This window comes from Canis lupus, chromosome 25, assembly GCF_048164855.1.
Source record: "Canis lupus baileyi chromosome 25, mCanLup2.hap1, whole genome shotgun sequence".
Lineage (NCBI taxonomy): Eukaryota > Metazoa > Chordata > Mammalia > Carnivora > Canidae > Canis > Canis lupus.
In genome coordinates this window covers 17,425,937-17,445,833 of record NC_132862.1, presented here as the reverse complement: position 1 = coordinate 17,445,833, position 19,897 = coordinate 17,425,937, and the positions used below count along the sequence as shown (strand labels likewise).

The 19,897-nt window shown below is 37.4% G+C and overlaps 1 protein-coding gene across 7 annotated transcripts in view; it reads right to left on the bottom strand.

Moving 5' to 3' along the window:
* The window catches only part of DENND5B (DENN domain containing 5B), a 199,930-nt gene that overhangs the window by 111,089 nt on the left and 68,944 nt on the right, over positions 1–19,897 (bottom strand). For 5 of the 7 annotated variants that reach the window (XM_072798447.1, XM_072798441.1, XM_072798443.1 and 2 more), the window contains exons 2-3: positions 4,714–4,779; positions 1,644–1,753 (exon numbers count right to left, since the gene is read on the bottom strand). In XM_072798447.1, the coding sequence (XP_072654548.1) occupies positions 1,644–1,753; positions 4,714–4,779 (176 nt within the window). The remainder of the gene's footprint in view (positions 1–1,643; positions 1,754–4,713; positions 4,780–19,897) is intronic. The other 2 variants (XM_072798442.1, XM_072798446.1) reach the window with 1 other exon arrangement.

The window sequence follows — 19,897 nt, the reverse complement described above, 5'->3', positions numbered from 1 at the left end:
TTTGCAGCAAACTGAGACTGGAATGAATTTACTGTGATACAGAAATATCACAAAAGGTCCAATGTGACCCACATCATTTTAAGGTGCAGCTCAAAACTAAGTTATATCATTTTTCTTTGGAGGAGGCAGCATGTAGATAGGGAAAAAGTCAGCTACAGAGTAAGAATGATCTGGATTTAACCGTTGAGACTCTTTGCATAACTATGGGTTAGTAACCTCTATAAAATATGAATAAGAACTCTCAATGGGCACATGTAAGCATGTATGCAAAAGTAACTTACATGACTATTTAGCAGGTATCTACTGTATATTAATTTCTTTCCCTTATAGTATCATAGCATAATGGGATCTGTTGGCTCTACCTTTAAAATACTCAAAACACTCTACAGCTATCAATGTCTCAGTCCACTGTTAATTATTTCTGTGCCTATGATGCCTGATATCTGATTTGCTCACTTTAGGGCACTCTGGTTTTTATAATCAAAGAATTCCATTCATGGAATCCCAAAATATTACCCAGGCTTTTAGTTAGGACCCTTCCTAAATAATCTGAAAACTATGACTATTTCTAAGACCCTCTAAAGGTACTTATAATCACCACTGGTAACTCATTGCATTAATTCAGAGTCGTTATAAATAAATTTCTACTAATGTCTAAATGATGAATTGAAGTTCCTTTTCCTCTTTACTCTGTGAATATGATAAATTACAGGCCCATCATACAACATTCCTTGAAATATGAAAACTGTAATCACGCTCCTTCTATCAGGCTCCTTTCCAGGCAAACAAATATTACTGTTTATCAAAGCATCTATGTATAATTAATACAAACCCACAACACAGCTTAATAGTAGGAAAAGAAAATGGGCTTTGAAGAATACATGCATTCCAATGTTCACAGCAGCATTATCTAGAATAGCCAAATTATGGAAATAGCCCAAGTGTTCATCAACTGATGAATGGATAAAGAAGAGGTAGTAATCACACAATGGAATATTATTCAGCCATTAAAAAGAATGAGATCTTGCCATTTGCAACAACATGGATGGAGCTAGAGAGTATTATGTTATTAAGTGAAAAAAGTCAGTCAGAGAAAGATAAATATCATATGATTTCACTCATATGTGGTCTTTAAGAAACAAAATAAATGAGCATAGGGGGAAAAAAGAGAGAGACAACAACAAAAAAGACTCTTAACTATAGAGAACAAACCGATGGTTACCAGAGGGTAGATGGGTGGGATATTGGGGAAATAGGTGATGGGGAGTAAGGAGGGCACTTGCTGTGATGAGCACCAGATGATGTATGTCAGTATTGAATCACTATACTATACACCTGAAACTAATACTACACTGTATGTTAACTAACCGGAATTTAAATAAAAACTTAAAAAAAAATGGGCTTTGAAAGTCTGTTGTATACACTTATTGGCTGTGGAAACTATAGGGAAGTAACTTCTCAGAGCTTCATTTTCCATGTCTATAAAATGAGAACAATATTATCCACCTTACAGAACTGTTTATTTAAAACATTCAATAAAATAATGTAAACATTCAAAATATACTTACTATTGTCATTTTTTTTTTTTTACTATTGTCATCTTAACGAAACAAAAAGGCTAAAGATGGAAAAAACATACATACCATGTTCACTGCATCTTGATCAAAAGGGTTCCATTCTATATTCTCAGGATAGTGTGCCAGCACTTTAGATTTGAATGTTCTTCTCAAAGGACTCTGGTCAAAATTTTCACCTATAATAAATAATTAATAATTAGCTAATATCTAAATTTTTTTTTCAAACATGTCATAGTTTTATTTTTTATTTTATAGATATATTGACTAATAATGTTGAAATCTGATTCAATTTCTACCTCTAATAGTCTGAACTGTAAAATCCTCAATGGACAACTGAAAGGAACTGTTAATAAAGGATCTGCATTTAAAACTTCAGAATCTGAATTTCAGCATCCTGGCCAGATAACAATACTAAAAATCAAAATCTACCAAAATGATCTTTGCTGTAACCTAATTATTGTTGTTTCAATATATAGTGATAAAATATCTACTTGGAAACATCTAATTTATTAAAGAAACATCCCAAATTGAGCATCCTGAATCATACTTCTGATCCTGAGATTTTATACATGGATATACAATGCTGCCATGCTCAAGGAGGCAATCTTGCTTGTGCTTCCACAGAAATCTGACAAATGTGACTGTACCCAGGCTTTTACAAGTAACAGAATGAACAGAATTAGAAACATCATTACTGAGTTGTCTAGTTTAGTAGACAGAACATTTTAAACACCCTAAACCTATGAAAAGAAACAAGCTATTCTAAGCCAAATTTATTACCTGCCAAAATTCTGGAAAAAATTAAGGGAGGCTATACTTTGATTATTACATATTTAAAAAAACTTCTATTATAGCTGTCACCTCAGTTCTTTATCTCCTTGACCAAATTAATTCCCGGGAGACCGGTTTCTCCCAAATGCCTTAGTTCCATAAAGAGCACTGGGTGTTATACTATATGTTGGCAAATCGAACTCCAATAAAAAAATATACAAAAAAAAAGTTAGGATGGATGGCTCTTCAATTCTCAATGTCAAAAAGTTGAGAATGAAGAATTAGAAGACCTTGGAATATCATTCTGACTCCTGTGTTTTTTCCACTTAAGTTTTAATTAAGCGTAAAACACAAACTGTCATATCAAAAGATAAATGCCACTTACCAGTATTTGTATGAGTAAAGATATCAAAGTAATTTATAAATCATAATTGGGCATTTAGACTCAGTTTTCATTTTTGGTAAAAGTATGAAAAGATGCATACCAAAACACCTTTTAGTGCAAAACTTAACAGATCACAAAGGAGGGAAATGTCACACTCTAAAATCTTGTTGGAAACTGTGATATAAAATACACAGAAGCTTTTCTGAATAAAGGCACAGAGTTTAAACAGATTTGCTGCAGCAACTAACCTACTATTTGTAATTTTAGCCCTTGACCAATGATTATTTTCCTTTGGATTCTTCTTACTTATCTAGGCAAATGCTTCATCTCTATCTTTCTACTCCACATTTCCATCTTCTAAGAGATAGATAGCTTTCACAGCTAGAAGAAAAACTGTTAAAAGCATCCCTGAGGATAGTTTATGAATTTTTGCAACATGCCTCTAGAGCATGCTTACAAAATCAATGGAAAAATGTGGAAGTGTCCACAAGTTAGTGTGCCTGAAGAAGAGTTAGGGTTCAGAATGTCTGATTTCAGGAAGGGTAAACGACATCTTTAAGCTGATACTAGATTTTCATGCAAACACTAATAATTTTTTGATTACTTCTTCATTAAAAAAAGAAAAAAAAATACTACTTTCCCTTCACTTTAAATCACAGAAAACACAAAACAAAAATTCTCTCTTGGTCCTAAAGGTCTATGCTTCTGACTCTGCTATCGACTCAGGAACAGGATATCCTCAGATAATATACAGCAACCAAGAATTCCTCTCCTTCACCCACCCACAGAAATGTTTATTTTTATCATAAGTGTCAATAAAATGTGAAACACTTTGTGAACAGAATAAGCGGCACATAATGTAAGATATAACTCCTTGCAACACTTACCTTTTAATGAATTCCTGCCTGAGTCTGGTAAAATACTAACATTATCTTCACTCATATATCAAGTTATTAATGGGCAGAGGATAACTCAGAAAAGTCATGAGAGTGCCATTTTCAATATAATTGTTCTATTAACTAAGGAACACCACACCCTCTTGAAGCACAATGGAATCACCAGAAGAGAGAGAAGGAAAATCACCTTTTTCAGAGAGAAAAAATTTCACAAAAGCAAAAAAAATGGAAACACTCACTAAAAAGAAACACAAATCTAAGAAAAGAAAATATAGAACTACCACCACCATTGCCACCACCACCACTTACTAGACGGCCAGGAAAAAGGGGGCAATAGGAAAGATCGTTGCTGTATATAAATAGCTGTCTTGGCAAATATCATTTTGAAGTAAATTAAGGGAAGAACCAACTATGTAGAAATTCTGATAACACTGTTAAGGATTTAGACATGAGTGGATGTAGTTATCATTACTATTAATAGGCAAAGAAGAGAATCTTTAAGAAGCCTTCTGAAGATGGGAGATGGGTGAACAATCTAGTCTTTTCATTTTGAACCCATATTAAAAATGAATTTCTAACTTAGAATTTACTTCTAAGACTTAGCAGGAGAAATGAATCAGTCTAAGAATTTGGGTTCCCAGGCAATTGAAATTATACACAAACATCCTTTACTTAACTTAAAATCTACCTTTTTTTAACACTATCCTGAAATGATCAAGGATTGTAAATTTGTGCAAATATTAATATCCCCCACTACAAACACATATAAACTTAATTCCAAGTAATACTGTTAAGTAACTTGCTACTAAATTTAAGCTGCAATTCATTCAGCCTTTCCTCCTCAGAAAATAGTATATATCTGCCAAGAGAGCTTAAGACTAGTGAATAATTTTTTCAAGGCATGAAGCAAATGAGGTCTTTATAAAAATTAAGATGCAGATGAGAGAACAAAAATACAAAATAATACCTATTTTTTACCCAAGCAATAATGAAAACAAAAAATCAATTATTATGGGCTTGGGGTGAATTAAAATAAGGATTTCTAACACCTCAATTTTTATTTTTACTTTTATTTTATTTTTACCTGAAGTCGTATTTGCAGCATCTTGGCTCTTGCCATGACGATCTGCTTCTAGCCATTGGTACAAAACTACATAATGTAACAGAAACAAAAAACTTTATAAACAAAGAAACACAAACACAAAAGCAAAATGACTCTGAAGAATGGAAAATGAGAATAACAAATTAAACAAAAGCAATTAAACATGAGACATTAACATCAATGGAATGTAGCTTAACACTAATAGTATGTAGCTTATAAGCTACTTTTAATAAGAAAGCACAAATAGGTAATTTTATCTTAATGTATTATGCGAAATACTAAACATCTGTTAACAATTATTCACATGGGAAAAAAGCACATATATTCTTCTCAATGCTGATTTGAAGAGAAATATCAGGAGAAAGCCAAGGCTTCCAAAGTCAGATAAAATATGATAGCAAGACTAAATGACCAACCTTAAAAATTACATCTCAACTTCTGCACAACCTATCAGAATGGCTGAAGTCCAAAAAAAATGACTATACCAAATCCTGACAAACACATGAAGTGACAGTAACTCTCATTCATTGCTCGGTGGAAATGCAAAATGATACAGCCACTTTGGAAGACAGCATGGCCATTTCTTACAAAGCTAAACAGTCTTACCAAAGGATTTCACAGCTCTAGTCTAATCAGGAGAAAAACATCAGATAAATCCCAAGAGAAGCAATCCACAATATACCTGATGATTACTTGCGCCAAACTACCAAGGACATCAAAATGCAAAGTCAGAGAAGCAGTCACACCCACGAGGAGTGCAAGGAGACAAGATAACTGAATATAATGTGTTATATAGGATGAGATCCCCCAAGAGAAAAAAGGACTTTAAGTAAACACTAAAGAAATCTGAATAGAGTACATACGACTTTAGTTAATAATCATATATCAATTGACTTGTTAGTTGTAACAAATATACTACTGTAAGATGTTAATGATAGGGAAAAATGTGTGTGATTGGGGTGATATGGGCTATATGGGAACTCTGTATTATCATCTCAATTTTTCTAAAACCTGAAACTGCTCTAAAAATCAAGTCTGTTTTAAAAAAGCATTCCATTATGTAAGGACAAAATCATACAGTATGCAATCTTATAAGTAACCTACCTTTTGGAAATCACTCTATGCAAACATGAATTGAAGTATGCTCTGTACTGAGGTTCCATTTAATCAATCATCCCTTTATGTGCTATTAACCAGAAGTGTCAACTCTTGGAGGAAAATTACTACAGTAAGGACATAGGCAGTTAAGAAACTCACATTAGACCTCTGTAACTTGGCAGCTTTGAAGAGTGTAAAAACTTCTGAATAGGTTATCCAGATGTCTACAAATTTTAGATATCCAGTCCTCCCTTTAAAGAGCTAAATAATGATAATGTAGGGTCCTAATTGCCAGGGAATCTTTCTATCTATACCTCAAAGGTCTGAATGGTCTTAGGACAAAGGCTACACTTCTACTCTGGGAGGGTATTTGCCCACATATATTGTGAGAGTGGATACAGAAATATCCCAATCAAGGTTTGCAGAAACTCTGTGCACTCTCCCTTCACAAGACAATAACAAAAACAAAGAACTAGGGAAGGAAGCCTTTGGAACTCATGAACTGAAGGAATAAAGGAACTGATCCATTACAAAAGGCCAAAGACACCCTGAAATCACCAAGGAGGTTATCTGGATCTTTCCAGACAGCCAGATGGCATGTTGACATTTATCATCAGGGAAAGATGGCCCAAAACAGACCTCTGAATAGCCCCCACACATACACCCAGGCAGTGTACAAGGTCACTGGCTGAGGGTGCCCCAGTGGGCACACAAGTCAGTATACTCCCCTCCAGGATACTGCACACTTCTGGGAGGCAAACAATTGTTATGATTGGGACTAGCAAGGAAGAATTCAAGAAGCAGGCCTCACTTATTAAATACATACGATAGGGTTTTGTTTTTGTTTTTCCTTTCTGGTTTACAAGAACTACTACTCATTAATGAGTACAGATGTAGCAGAATAGGGAAGTATTAGGCCATGACACAAAAATCTCCCCACTTGGACTTTACAACTGAAAATATTACTCTCACAAAAATGAGATGCAAAGTAGGGAGACTAATCCATTAACTGGTCTCACAATTCTGGCCTATCTCATCTAAAGGCTATTCTGTCCTAATTAAGACAGAAACTCTTGGGTGCTGAGAATATCACTAGGAATATTTACCAATAGTTCAATTACTTCATATAGCTCCTGTTTCTGGTTTTACCAAAGGGGAAAAAAAAGGAAAAATATGAAAGTTATTCTAGGTCAACTTAGAGAATTATATATAAGCAAAAATCTTTTTAGTAGATTTAGATATTCAATTATTTTATCCTCGCCTCCAGATTACTAAAATCCAATAAACCATGGTCTAAATATTTTAGAAAATTTCCAATGAAATAAGTGCATCTGCTTCATACAAAGCTATAATGTGAATCACTGTTATATCAAATTTGGACTTGAAAGCTTACTTTATAGTACATATATGTAAAAAGATAATGTATAACTAAAAAAAGAGGTCCCTAGGTGGCTCAGTCACTTAAGCATCTGTCTTCGACTCAGGTCATGGTCTCAGGGTCCTAGGGTCAAGCCCCGCATTGGGCTCCCTGCTTAGTGGGGAGTCTGCCTCCCCTTCCCTTTGCTCCTCCCTGCCTAGTTCATGCTCACTCTCTCCCTCACTGTAAAATAAAATAAAAAATAAAATAAAATCGAAATGTGACAAATAAATATACTAGAGTGTAAATGTGTAGTTCTAGAAGGACTGAGCTCCAAAAATTTAACTTCCATAAAGCATCTCAAATATGTCATAATATAAAGAGCCTGCTACTATGTTTGTAGATGATGTTAGAATACCAAGAACACATCTCTTCTCACTGTGGCTGGGAGCATTAGATCTGGATTTTCAGTGGCTCCATACTTCCTCTCAGTGCACTGAGAGTAGGTACTCCCAGTTCCAAGCCACTGGGTAAGAATTTCTACCACTTGTATATAGGGTTGCAAGTGGAGAAGGGTTTGTGATATGCGTCAACCTTGGAGCCTTCTCAGCCTGAGTGGTCCCATTACCCTCTTTCTCTAAACCTACCTGCTTCCAGGGCCTCAGTAAGTTCCCTCCCTCATTATCCATTTCCATTGTAGCCTGTCATCTCAGATGACTGAGTATTTTCTCCACAAAACAAGGGCAAGCCTCACAATACTTCCCTATCCTCTTGTCCCCAAAGGATACCACAGAAGTCTAGATGTTTTAAAGAAAGCTTGCTGATAAGAACAATGAGAACAAATAGGAAGTTAAAAGGTAATTTCTTTTGCCCTTTTCCTTTTGTTCCTTTTCACTCTAAAGGGAAAGTTTAAACACACACACACACAAGCATGCACCCACACAGGTAATAGTAGATACAATATTTAAAGTCAATAAATTTTTCCCAATATTTTGGTAAAGGTGAGAGGAGAAAATGGAGAGTTATGGATGCTGCCTATGAAATCCATACTGAGGCAAAAAGGAAGGGAGGATGTAGTGGTGAGGTAATTCTCTCTCTTATGTCTATCACTACAGGTCCCCAACTGTCTGTCTCCAAAGATCCCTGCCTGAATTGACATGATCTGGAGTTGTAGAGGGAATACTGGACAGCAGTAGATCCTACAAGAGAGACTGACTAGGGAAAGGAAAGCAGGGGCAAGGGGATCCCACGTGTTGGTTAAAAAAAAAAAAAAACAACGAAGGGGTACTCCTGTGACATTCACAAAAAGACATTTCCTACACATGGGTTGTTTCTACATCACAGTGAGCTGTCCTCTTCGAAATAGATCCCCTAGAAGGCTGCATATTCATTATCCATTCTAATGATTCTACCACGATTTAAATAATCTCTGAGCAGGTGACATTTAAGGTGAGACCTAGTGAAGTAATAATAATTATCATAGTTAACACACAGTGCTTACTATAGAGCAGGTGTTATTCTAAGTGTTCTACGTATATTAAATCATTTCATCATAATTACTCTATAAAGTAGCTCCTATTTTATAATTTTATAGATGTTGGAACTGAAGCAAAAAAAGGTTAAATAACTTGGCCAAGGTCAGACAACTCTAAAATTCAAACTTACACAGCCTAGCTCCAAGTGTGCTCTCAATTCTATGTAGGAGGTCATCTCAGGAAAGAGTATTTCAGGCAGAGGAAACAGCAAGTGCGGAATCCCTAAGGTATCCATGAGCTTGTCACGGCTGAGATGCAGCAAGGAGGTCAGTGCAATGTATTTAAGTGAGATGGTAGACAAAGTCAGAGAGGTAACCAGGGCCCGATAAGACAGGGCCTCTGAGGCCATGGTAAGCTCTTTATTTATGGGGAGTAACTGGAGTTTTTAATTTTTTTAAAAGATATTTATTCATGAGAGACACACAGAGAGAGAGGCAGAGACACAGGCAGAGGGAGAAGCAGGTCCCATGCAGGGAGCCTGATGTGGGACTTGATTCCGGATCCCAGGATCATGCCCTGGGCTGAAGGCAGAAGCTCAACCGCTGAGCCACCCAGGGATCCCGACTGGAGTATTTTATTTTTTAATTTTATTTTTTAGGGGAAAAAAAAAGTTTTATTTTTATTTTTTGTATGTTTTTTTATTGGAGTTCGATTTGCCAACATATAGCGTAACACCCAGTGCTCATCCCGTCAAGTGCCCCCCTCAGTGCCTGTCACCCAGTCACCCCAACCCCCCGCCCACCTCCCCTTCCACCACCTCTTGTTCGTTTCCCAGAGTTAGGAGTCTCTCATGTTCTGTCTCCCTCACTGATATTTCCCACTCATTTTCTCTCCTTTCTCCTATAATCCCTTTCACTATTTTTTATATTCCCCAAATGAATGAGACCATATAATGTTTGTCATTCTCTGATTGACTTACTTCACTCAGCATAATATTTTAAAGACAGAAGTGACTTGGCTTGAATAAGCTCACCCTGACAGCTGTAAGAACAGAATGTAGAGGATAAGAGTGGAAATGGAAAGAACTTAGGAGGCTTCTGCAATAATCTAGGCAGAAGATGATACAATAATCTAGGCAGAAGATGATGGATCAGGGAAATAGCATCAGGGTAAGGAGAAGCAGTAAGATCCTAAATATATTTTGAAGACATAAAAGATATGATTTGCTAACAAATTAGATGTGAGAAAAAGGCGTAGTCAAGAAGGATATCACGATACCCACGGTTTCTAGTCTGAGCACCTAGATGAATATGGTAGTTCTTTACTAAGATGAGGAACAATGTAGAAGGAGAGGGTTTTTACCAGAGGGCTGGGAGGCTGGAATAAAGAATTCAGTTTTAGATATGTTAAGTCTGTGATGCCTATTAGATATCCAAATGAAGTTTTTCATCAAGCATTTAGAAATGTGAGTTTAAAATTCAGGGAGAAGTTAGAAAATTCAGCATCAAACAGATGGTATTTAACATTACAGGGCTGGATAAGATCACCAAGGAAATGAATGTAGGTGAAGAGAGAAAGGCTGGGGTCAGGTTCTTGGGAGGCTCAAGAATAAACATTAAGAGAAAGAGGAATAGGCAAACAGGTAAATGAAAAATGCAACCAGTAAGGAAAGAGAAAGGCCAGAAGCATGGGCATCATGAAAGCCAAGTAAAGAAAATGTTTTAACAAAGAAAGAGTTAACAACGTGGAAGTCACTGGTGACCCTGAAGAGAAGTCTGTGGAGAGGTGGATGTGAAAGGTTGGGGTGTTCCAAGAAAGAATGCAAAGAGAGGAAGTAGAGGCAAAGAGTATAAGTAACTCTTCTGCAGAGTTTTGCTGGAAAGATGAGAAATGTATAATATTGGAGAATATATGGAAGGGAAAGGCTTTTGTTTTGTTTTGTTTTTTAAAGATAAAAGGTGTCTACACTGTGCCTGGCACAGTGACTGATGCTCTGGATAGGATTAGTACAGTACAGTCCCTGTGAGGATCTCTCATTCTCCTATCTTGTCTTCCCAGAGAGCTGACTTTGCCCATTCCATATGCCATCATGGCTAAAACAGGTTATACTCCCCCAGGTAACCATTCTTCCTATCCCCAGCAAGTTTATCTACTTTATCCTTGTAAGGCTGTATAACATGACACGGAACTCCTAAAAATTGCATTCACTCCATTACATTTTTCCCCACCTTGTACTCGTAGAAATGGTCCCACACTATTCTCACTTGGATAAGGCACGCCAGTTACCTTAGCACCAGAGTACAACTACCACTGATCCTGGATCTGTGACAGACTACAGGTGCTAACAACCATGTTCTCTCCTTCCCAATATCTTTGCATCTGGGTGAGGGTCAAATCACTAGTTCTTGCCAACGAAAAATAACCAGAAGTGACATGTGTCACCTCCAGGCTGAGGCACATACCTGTCCGTCCTCTGCCATCTATCAGCTAAATGCAAATAGAAATAGGACCGTAAAGAGATAGGAAGGTCACTCAATGGAAGAAAACTTGGGTCACTTAATGTCTCTGCAAAATAGAGTCCCTCCCACCCTGGCCTACATTAGATTAAACATTAAATGAGAAATAAACTTTTATTGTCTCAAGCCACTGATAGTTTGGGTTATTGTTAGAGCAGTTAGCTATTTATGTGTTTCTGGATTACCCTGGCTTTTTATTCGTGTTAGCACTGACCTTCTTACTATGTTACCAGTTCCTGACTATATTATGCCTTCTATTTCTTGATAACTCTCTAGACTGCTTTTTATTGTACAAAATAAATGCAGCTCTTTAAATATGGGACAGAGTTTGCCAATTTTTTTTATGAATGCTCTCTACTCTTCAATAGAAGAAGCCACACATCCACTACTAAGCTACTAATCAAGACTACAGGTTTTAACCCATGATGGACTTGTTAAACTTTCTAAAAATACAACTTCTAAATCCAGTCAGCAATCTTGCAGGTCTAAGTGGCTGATCATAAAGCCAATCAAGCAAAAGCTGAAGGATCTCTGAAAATTTATAGACCTTACTGAGGAATAATCATCAATAAAAAACCACTAACCATGGTAATCTTAAAAGTTTAAGATATTAATAAAAGCACATCAATATCAATCTAGTAAATTTTAAATTTCTAAGAAATTCACAACACATTTCATTCTTGATCACATCAAAAAAAAATTTTTTTAAAGATTTTATTTATTCATGATAGTCACAGAGAGAGAGAGAGAGAGAGAGAGAGAGAGAGAGAAGCAGAGACACAGGCAGAGGGAGAAGCAGGCTCCATGCAGGGAGCCCGACATGGGATTCAATCCCGGGTCTCCAGGATCGCGCCCTGGGCCAAAGGCAGGCGCCAAACCGCTGCGCCACCCCGGGATCCCTTGATCACATCAAAATTAAAGAGCCACACTGTACTTAGCTAACACTAAATACACTTCAATTACTGAAGTTTATTCACTGGAAATCTAGAATACACAACACATGTATTCTGTTTCAATCCCAAATGGAAGTACCTCAATTTAATTCTGTCACTAATCACCTGGTGTTGGCGGAGAGGTCACCTGTTAAAGGGCATGGACCCCTAAAAGACTGCCCTGACTTCAGAGATCCCTAGCCCACCTGCCCTTCTCACACGTTGGCTATACATTTGGAAGTTCCCATGACTATCAGGTTTGATAATTCACTAGACCAACTCATGAAACTCAGGAAAGCACTATTACTTGTGATTGCAGTTTTATTACAAAAGATGCAAATCAGAAGGATCACACAAATGGAGACATACACAGAGTGAGGTCTGGGAGGGAATGCTGTGCTTTCATGCTCTCTCCTGTGGAATCGGGGTATATGACTTGCCACCACTACACACACAATGTGTTTATCAACAAAAAGCTCCACTAACCTTTGGTATTTAGAGTTTTTTTTTTTTTTTTTAAAGATTTATTTTATTTATTTGGGGGGCGGGGCAGGGGGAGAGGAGGAGAAAGAGAGTCCCAAGCAGTCAGCACAGAGCCCGACTCAGGCCTCAATCTCATGAACTCGAGATCATGACCTGAGCCTAAACCAAGTCAGTTGTTTAACTGACTAGGCCACCCAGGTGCCTGCAGTACCTAGGCTTCTTAATGGGCTTCACTACATACACAGGACTGATATGATCATTGGCCATGTGATGACTCAAATCCTTAACTTCCTCCCTTCCCCAGAAGCCCAGTTGACTCAAGTCCTCTGATAACCAGCCCCTATCCTGAGGCTATCTAGGGGCCCACCATTACTTCATTAGGATCCCACTCCTATTACTTAGGAAATTACCAGGTTCTAGAAGTTGTGTGCTAGGAACCTGGACAGAGACCAAATTCTTATTAGGCACTGTGCATTATATTGCCAAGAACAGAATACAGTAGCAGATTATTTACTTGCAAAAATAAACTTAGCAATTAATTCAAGATCTATAGTCCTCTGATAATGAGGAATAAACAAAGCACTCTGCTTCTAAGCCATGTTTTTCATACTATCCCTTTTCTGATAAAATGTGAGATAAGGAAAAAAAATGTTTTAAAGTCATTGAAGTATGCTAACATATGAAAAAACTCCCTAAGAGGAAAGGGTCCATAATTTTTAGGTTAATCAAATAAGTACCATGTGTTTACCAGTGCTTAGTAAATGATTTTATTATTCTGAAGAATATAATAGTGACTTTCAAGTAATAAGTATAGCCAAGAAAACAAGGTTCTACTTCTAGCTGACTATCTTGGGTTCTAATAGTTTAGGACAAATCATAATTTATTTGAGCAAAGGTTTCCTCATATATAAAATACAGATTACATAATAACAACACACTAGTATTAGTAGAGACCTATCTTGTGTGAAGATCTTTTATGCAATATATTTCTGGGAAAGCGTATTAATATTATTATTTGATGCTGTATGTTATACAGTATAAACAAATCCTTCCTATTGCTAAAGAACTTATTTTCTGCTAAAAGGATACCAAGGGAGCCACCCTTTGCCTTCAGGAACAAAAGAAAGGCATCCAGCATTAAAATATTTATAGCTGACAAGTAACACGATAGGGCTACAGTTCTAAGATGATTCAACCTGAAACAATTCTGATGTATGACTCAAGGAAGCAGTTATTTGCTCAGAGCTAACACAGGCTTTTCCCTTCATTTCCATTCATTACTTTTTCCTGCCAAAACTCTCATAAAAAAAAAAAAAACTATAAGGAGTCAGAAACAAGTAACTCCATTTAGTTTGCACAGCAATACCAAGGAACATATACAAGAATACCACTTTCTTCCTCTTATCCTCTTCAACAAAACACAACAAAACACCTGCAAAAGAAATCAACTAGTTCTTTAAAGAAAAGATACAGGGTTGCTTGGGTGGCTCTGTGGTTGTGTCTGCCTTTGGCTCAGGTCATGATCCTGGGGTCCTGAGATTGAGTTCCGCATCAGGCTCTCTGCAGGGAGCCTGCTTCTCCCTCTATGTCTCTGCCTCTCTCTGTGTCTCTCTTGTGAATAAATAAGTAAAATTTTAAAAAAGAAAGAAAAAAAAAGATATAAATTACAAGCTAGGAAAAAGGGTTCATCTGTTTTACTAATGCCCCCCTGATTCAAGGTCTATGAAATGGTTATATGAGCAAAACAGGCCAAAAAATGTTACTAAGATTCACGGAGAAAGAAAATCTTCCTATAAGAATCGAACAGAAGTATTATTATTCCAACAATTACCTGAAGTTTTTTGCAGCTAGAATGGCTCCATTGATGTAATTGTTGCTAAGTGAAAGTGGCCTCTAAGTCTCTTCATCAAGATGCACTTTTATCCAAAGGTCCTCAAGGCCCTCCCCTAAAATGCTAGAGCATTCAGGCTTTAAAATGAACTGCTGCAGGGATTCCAGTTCTTAAAATGGTATTGGGGGATAGCACAAACCTATGAAATCATGGTCCACATATCTTAGGAAGAAGACAATTTGACCTGTTGAGGAACTTCCTAGATCCCAAAGCTACTGTCTAGCATACTTTAAAAAGTTAAGAAAAAAGTCAAGTCACCTACGGTAGGGTGAAAAAAAACCATTTTAACCACTTTCTCAAATTTTAAAAATTAGCAAAAAACAAAACAACCATGGATAAAAACAGGAGGGAAGAGTAGAATTTTTCTCTTCCTTATAGGAAAAACAAAGCCTTCCTTTCTGTCTCCATCAGACATAGAAGAAAACCCTCAAGATGATCTCAAGCCCTGAATTTCAAATCACAATTCCTACTACCCACCAAGAACCTGTACTCAGCTGTTTCAGTAACCAGCAGCTTTGTTCAATGCTTGCAAAACTGAACTCATCATCTCCCGCAATGCTTTTCCTCTATTACTGATGCCACAATTCATGTAGTTGCTAAGTACTGCTATCTCCTTACTCATCCCTGAAGAAGGGTTAACACTAAAAGGGATTCATATTCACTATTTTACTGTAGCACTCAGAGTACTATCTGGTACTTAGCCAGATTTGACTTCCTGATTAAAAGTCATTCTAGGGCAGCCCCGGTGGCTCAGCAGTTTTAGTGCCACCTTCATCCCGGTGTGTGATCCTGGAGACCTGGGATCAAGTCTCACGTCAGGCTCCCTGCATGGAGCCTGCTTCTCCCTCTGCCTGTGTCTCTGCCTCTCTCTCTCTGTGTATGTGTTTCTCATGAATAAATAAATAAAATCTTAAAAAGGCAAAGAGGGTTCAATATCCTCATAACATAGAAAATCTTAGCTGTTCTGTTTCTAGAGCATAAATATTGAATATAAATACTTAGTTTACAAAATATAAACTAAACTATATGTGACCTTAGGTAAACTACTTAAGGAAAATGGCAATAATGAATGAAGTTATCTTATAAAAACAGGAACTACCATAAAGGTCCTTTTCTTTTTTAAAGAAAATAATTTTAAGCATAAAATCCAAACCCTTCAGTAACATGAATCTACCATTAAGTACTGATTTGTAGTTGGAAGAAATGTCCTATAGTTACTAATATAAAAGATATAAGCAGCATTTCCAACAAATACTGTAGATGCCAGGAAAAAAAATTTGCGTGTGTCTCTGAGTAAAAGGTAATCCTAAATAAATGGAAGATCCATGCATCATCACCCAAAGTCCACAATTTATACAAGGGTTCTCTCTTGGTAATATATATTTTCAAGGTTTTAACAAATTTGCAATGGCATGTATCTATCATTTACAGTATGGTACAGAAGAGTTTTACTATCCTAAAAAATCCTCTGAGCTCTCTGCCCCCAACCCAAGGCAACTACATACGTATACCTTTTTTGCTGCCTCCATCCTTCTGCCTTTACCATAAAGTCAAAGAGCTGGAATCATTATATATATATATATGCAATTAAAGTTCCTCCATGTCTTTTCATGTCTTGGTAGCTCATTTTTCTTTGGCACTGCACAGTATTCCACTGTATGGATATATCATAGACTATTTATCCATTCACCTACCAAAGAGTATCTTGGAAGCAACACTTCCAAGTTTCCAAGTTTGGGTCATTATGAATACAGCTGCTATAAACATGTGTGTATAGGTTTTCAACTCCTTTGGGCAAATACCAAGGAGTAGTTCTATATCATATGGTAAAGTGTATTTACTTTTATAAGAAACTGTCAAACTGTCTTTTTCAAAGTGACTGTACCATTTTGTATTCCCATTGGCAATAAGTTAAAGAGTTAAATATTTTCTTTAACATGTATTAATTTAGTTAAATATTATATTTATGTTGTCATCTTGACAACAATGGCTCTGTCATCATTATAGCTATTTAACACAAGACTATATTGACTATAAAGGGCTATACATAACTAAGTTATATATGTAACTAGACAAAATTATACACTGCCTATAGAAAACAGGGTTCTCTCTAACAAACAAACCAATGAACTCTAACAAATCTTAACTATTATTTTGAAGTCTTTGAGTAGTCAGAGATACGGACATCTTGGGAATGACATGTTTACTTCCTTCCCACTTTTAAGTAAGTGGCAGTAAAAATAGTCTAATCTGCAGGATGTAAAATAAGCTTTCTTAGTCAAGAATCACAAATGATTGGACTCAGAAGAGTTCTTATAGACCAAAGAGAGAATCACTTCCAAAGCCCTACCTGGTAATTTCTTTACATCAATGAGTAGTAACAACCACTGACCCAGTGGCTCAAGCCAGACAGCTGGTCATCCTTGACTCCTCTTTCTCTCTCATTCCCCACATCTAATCACATACTTCATCCTACTGATTTAACCTATTTTTCTTAAATCTAATTCTCCCCACCCCCACTGCTATAGTCTGATCCAGTACCATCTCTCATCCTGAATTATTACATGTCATCACTGTTCCAAGTGCCCCCAAGCTTACTTCCCACCAACTCTTACTCCATAATGCCACCAACATATCTTTCTAAATACAAATGTGATGTTACACTCTTTCAAAATTTTTCAGTAGTGCTTCATCATCCTAAGGATAAATCTCAAATTCCTTAACACAGCTTCAACATTTTTCACAACCTGACTGCTTATGTCTTAACCCTTCCCACAGGATTTTCTATATCCTTTGTATTCTGCACTCTAGTCACTCAGAAATTACTAGCTGTTCACCATATGTACAATATCCTCTCAAATTAGCCAACTTTTACTTATGCTGTTCGGTCGCAAATATTTCCTCCAGCATTGTCCCCACCAATCTGCCCCTATATTCCACCAATTCTTAGCCACTCTTCAGTTCTACGTTTATAGGCATTTCTTCTGGAAAAGCCTTTAGTTCTATGAGGATAAGGTTGTATCTTGTTCACCTCTGAATCTCCAGGCCTACACAGTGCCTAGCATAATACAAATTCAAGGACCATTTACTAAGGAAATGAATAATTAAAAATATGGGATAGTTAAATGAACATGAGATTGCTCCTGACTTTATGTGAAGATTTTTACCTTGTTTGTACAAATTCTAGAATAATAGTTTCATGGAGGAATAAAAGTCATTTAATAAGAATTTCAGATTTGTGATTATAATTGTACTGAAATTATATGTTAAAATGATCATTACTGGAAGACAGTGGAGCAGGAGGACCCTCAGCTCACCTCGTCCCATGGTATATAGATAACATTCTTATCAGAGTAAGTAAGTCAGAAAATGACCTGAAGACTGCATAACAGACTCCACAACTAAATGCAGAGAAGAGGCCACACTGAAGAGGGTAGGTAGGGTGGAAATGCAGTCAGTTAGGAACTAAAGGAACCTGTAGGGCTATCTGCAGTAAGGAAGGAGCCAAGGGCATGGAGAAGGGAACAGACCCGCACATAGGGGATCCTGTATGGGGAAAATAAACCGCACAGTGATTTGAAAAGCAGAGGGCCCGAATTTTATGAGTTCTTATAACCAGTGGGACTTAAAACCTGGAATTTTAGAAATTGGCAGGTTTGGCTCTGGGAGAGCCTAGACCCTGCCTTAAAAGACAAAGAACAACAAACAGCCCCTAAGGATATAGCATAGAAGCAGCAGTTTGAAAAATCTCTGAGGCAAACAAGAAGAGTAGTTTACTAATTTAAGAGGTGTCCTGGAGGGGCAGAGATCCTTGGGAGACTCCTCCAAGAAAAGAGATGCTGGTGGGTGCCATTTCCTCCTCACATTCCCCTATATAAACATATAGCCCCCAGTGGGAAACAGCTCAGCGTTACTTGCTACATAATCTGCTTACACCAAACCCTGCTACCCTCCCACTCTGTACCTTACAGGTCTTCCCCCTCCACTTGGCCAGAGCCAATCCAGGGCAGTGCCACAGGCCTGGCAGTGTACAAGCAGCCTGGACAGGGGCCAGTGACACTCCAAAGTGACTCCTGCCCCAGAGAGATAAAATGATAACCACAGACTGCAGCTCCAGCAGTGGACTGGGGGCAGACATCTGGTCTGACTGCAGGCCGTGCCCACCAACATAAGCTTCTCAGGGAAAACACTGGGAAAAGTGCCCTCCAGTTGGTGCTACTGCCATCTCTGGCAAACACCTGGTCTGACTCAACTCAAGCTCATGGCAGCCCCACACTTGCTCACTAACAGCACAAGGACCAAACACTGCCTACAACAGGCAAAGAGAGCCACTGTAAGAAAAGGTGGTTCAGCCACAGTAGCAGCACTCATGCAACACACTAAGGAGATACTCTTAAGCACCAGGTTCTGGTAAACAGGGGACACTACACTATAGGGCTACAGGACTACTTCATTACTTTTAAGAGCAGGGGGGAAGCTGACTTTCCTAACACACAGAAACAGACACAAAGAGGCAGAGAAAATGAGGACACAGAGGAATATATCCCAAATGAAAGAACAGGACAAAATCACAGCAAGAGACCTCAGCAAAATGGAGATACATAATATGACTGATAGAAAACTTCAAGTAATGGTCAGAAAGATACTCATTGGATTTGAGAAGAGTGGAGGACATAGTGAGACCCTTAAAAAAGAGATAAAAAGAAGGAGATGAAGAAAACAATAAATGTAATTAAAAATACACTAGATAGAATAAATAGTAGGCTAGAAGAAACAGAAGAATAGATCAGTGACCTGGAGGACAGAGTAATGAAAAGTAATCAAGCTGCGTATGTAAGAGAAAAAAAAAATTATGCAAAATAAAAATAGACTTAGGGAACTCAGTGACTCCATCAAGCATAGTAACCAGTTACACTACAGGAATCCTAGAAGGTGAAGAGACATAAAAGGGGGCAGAAAATTTATTTTAAAAAATAATAGCTGAGAGGCCCTTGAATGTCTGAGTTGGTTAAGCATTTGCCTTCAGCTCAGGTCATGATCCCAGGGTCCTGGGATTGAGCCCTCTTCTCCCTTTCCCTCTACCTCTCCCCTCCAACAGTGCACTCTCCCCCCCCCCCAATAAATAAATAAAATCTTAGGAAAGAAAGAAAAGAAAGAAGGAAGGAAGGAAGGAAGGAAGGAAGGAAGGAAGGAAGGAAGGAAGGAAGGAAGGAAGGAAGGAAGGAAGGAAGGAATAGCTGAAAACTTAGTGAATCTGGTTAAGGAAACAAAAATCCAGATCCAGAAGGCACAGAGATCCCTCAACAAAATCAACTCATCAGATCCACACCCAGACACATAATAATTAAAATGGCAAAAAGTAATGATAGAGAATTTAAAAACCAACAAGAGAAAAGAAAGCAATTATATACAAG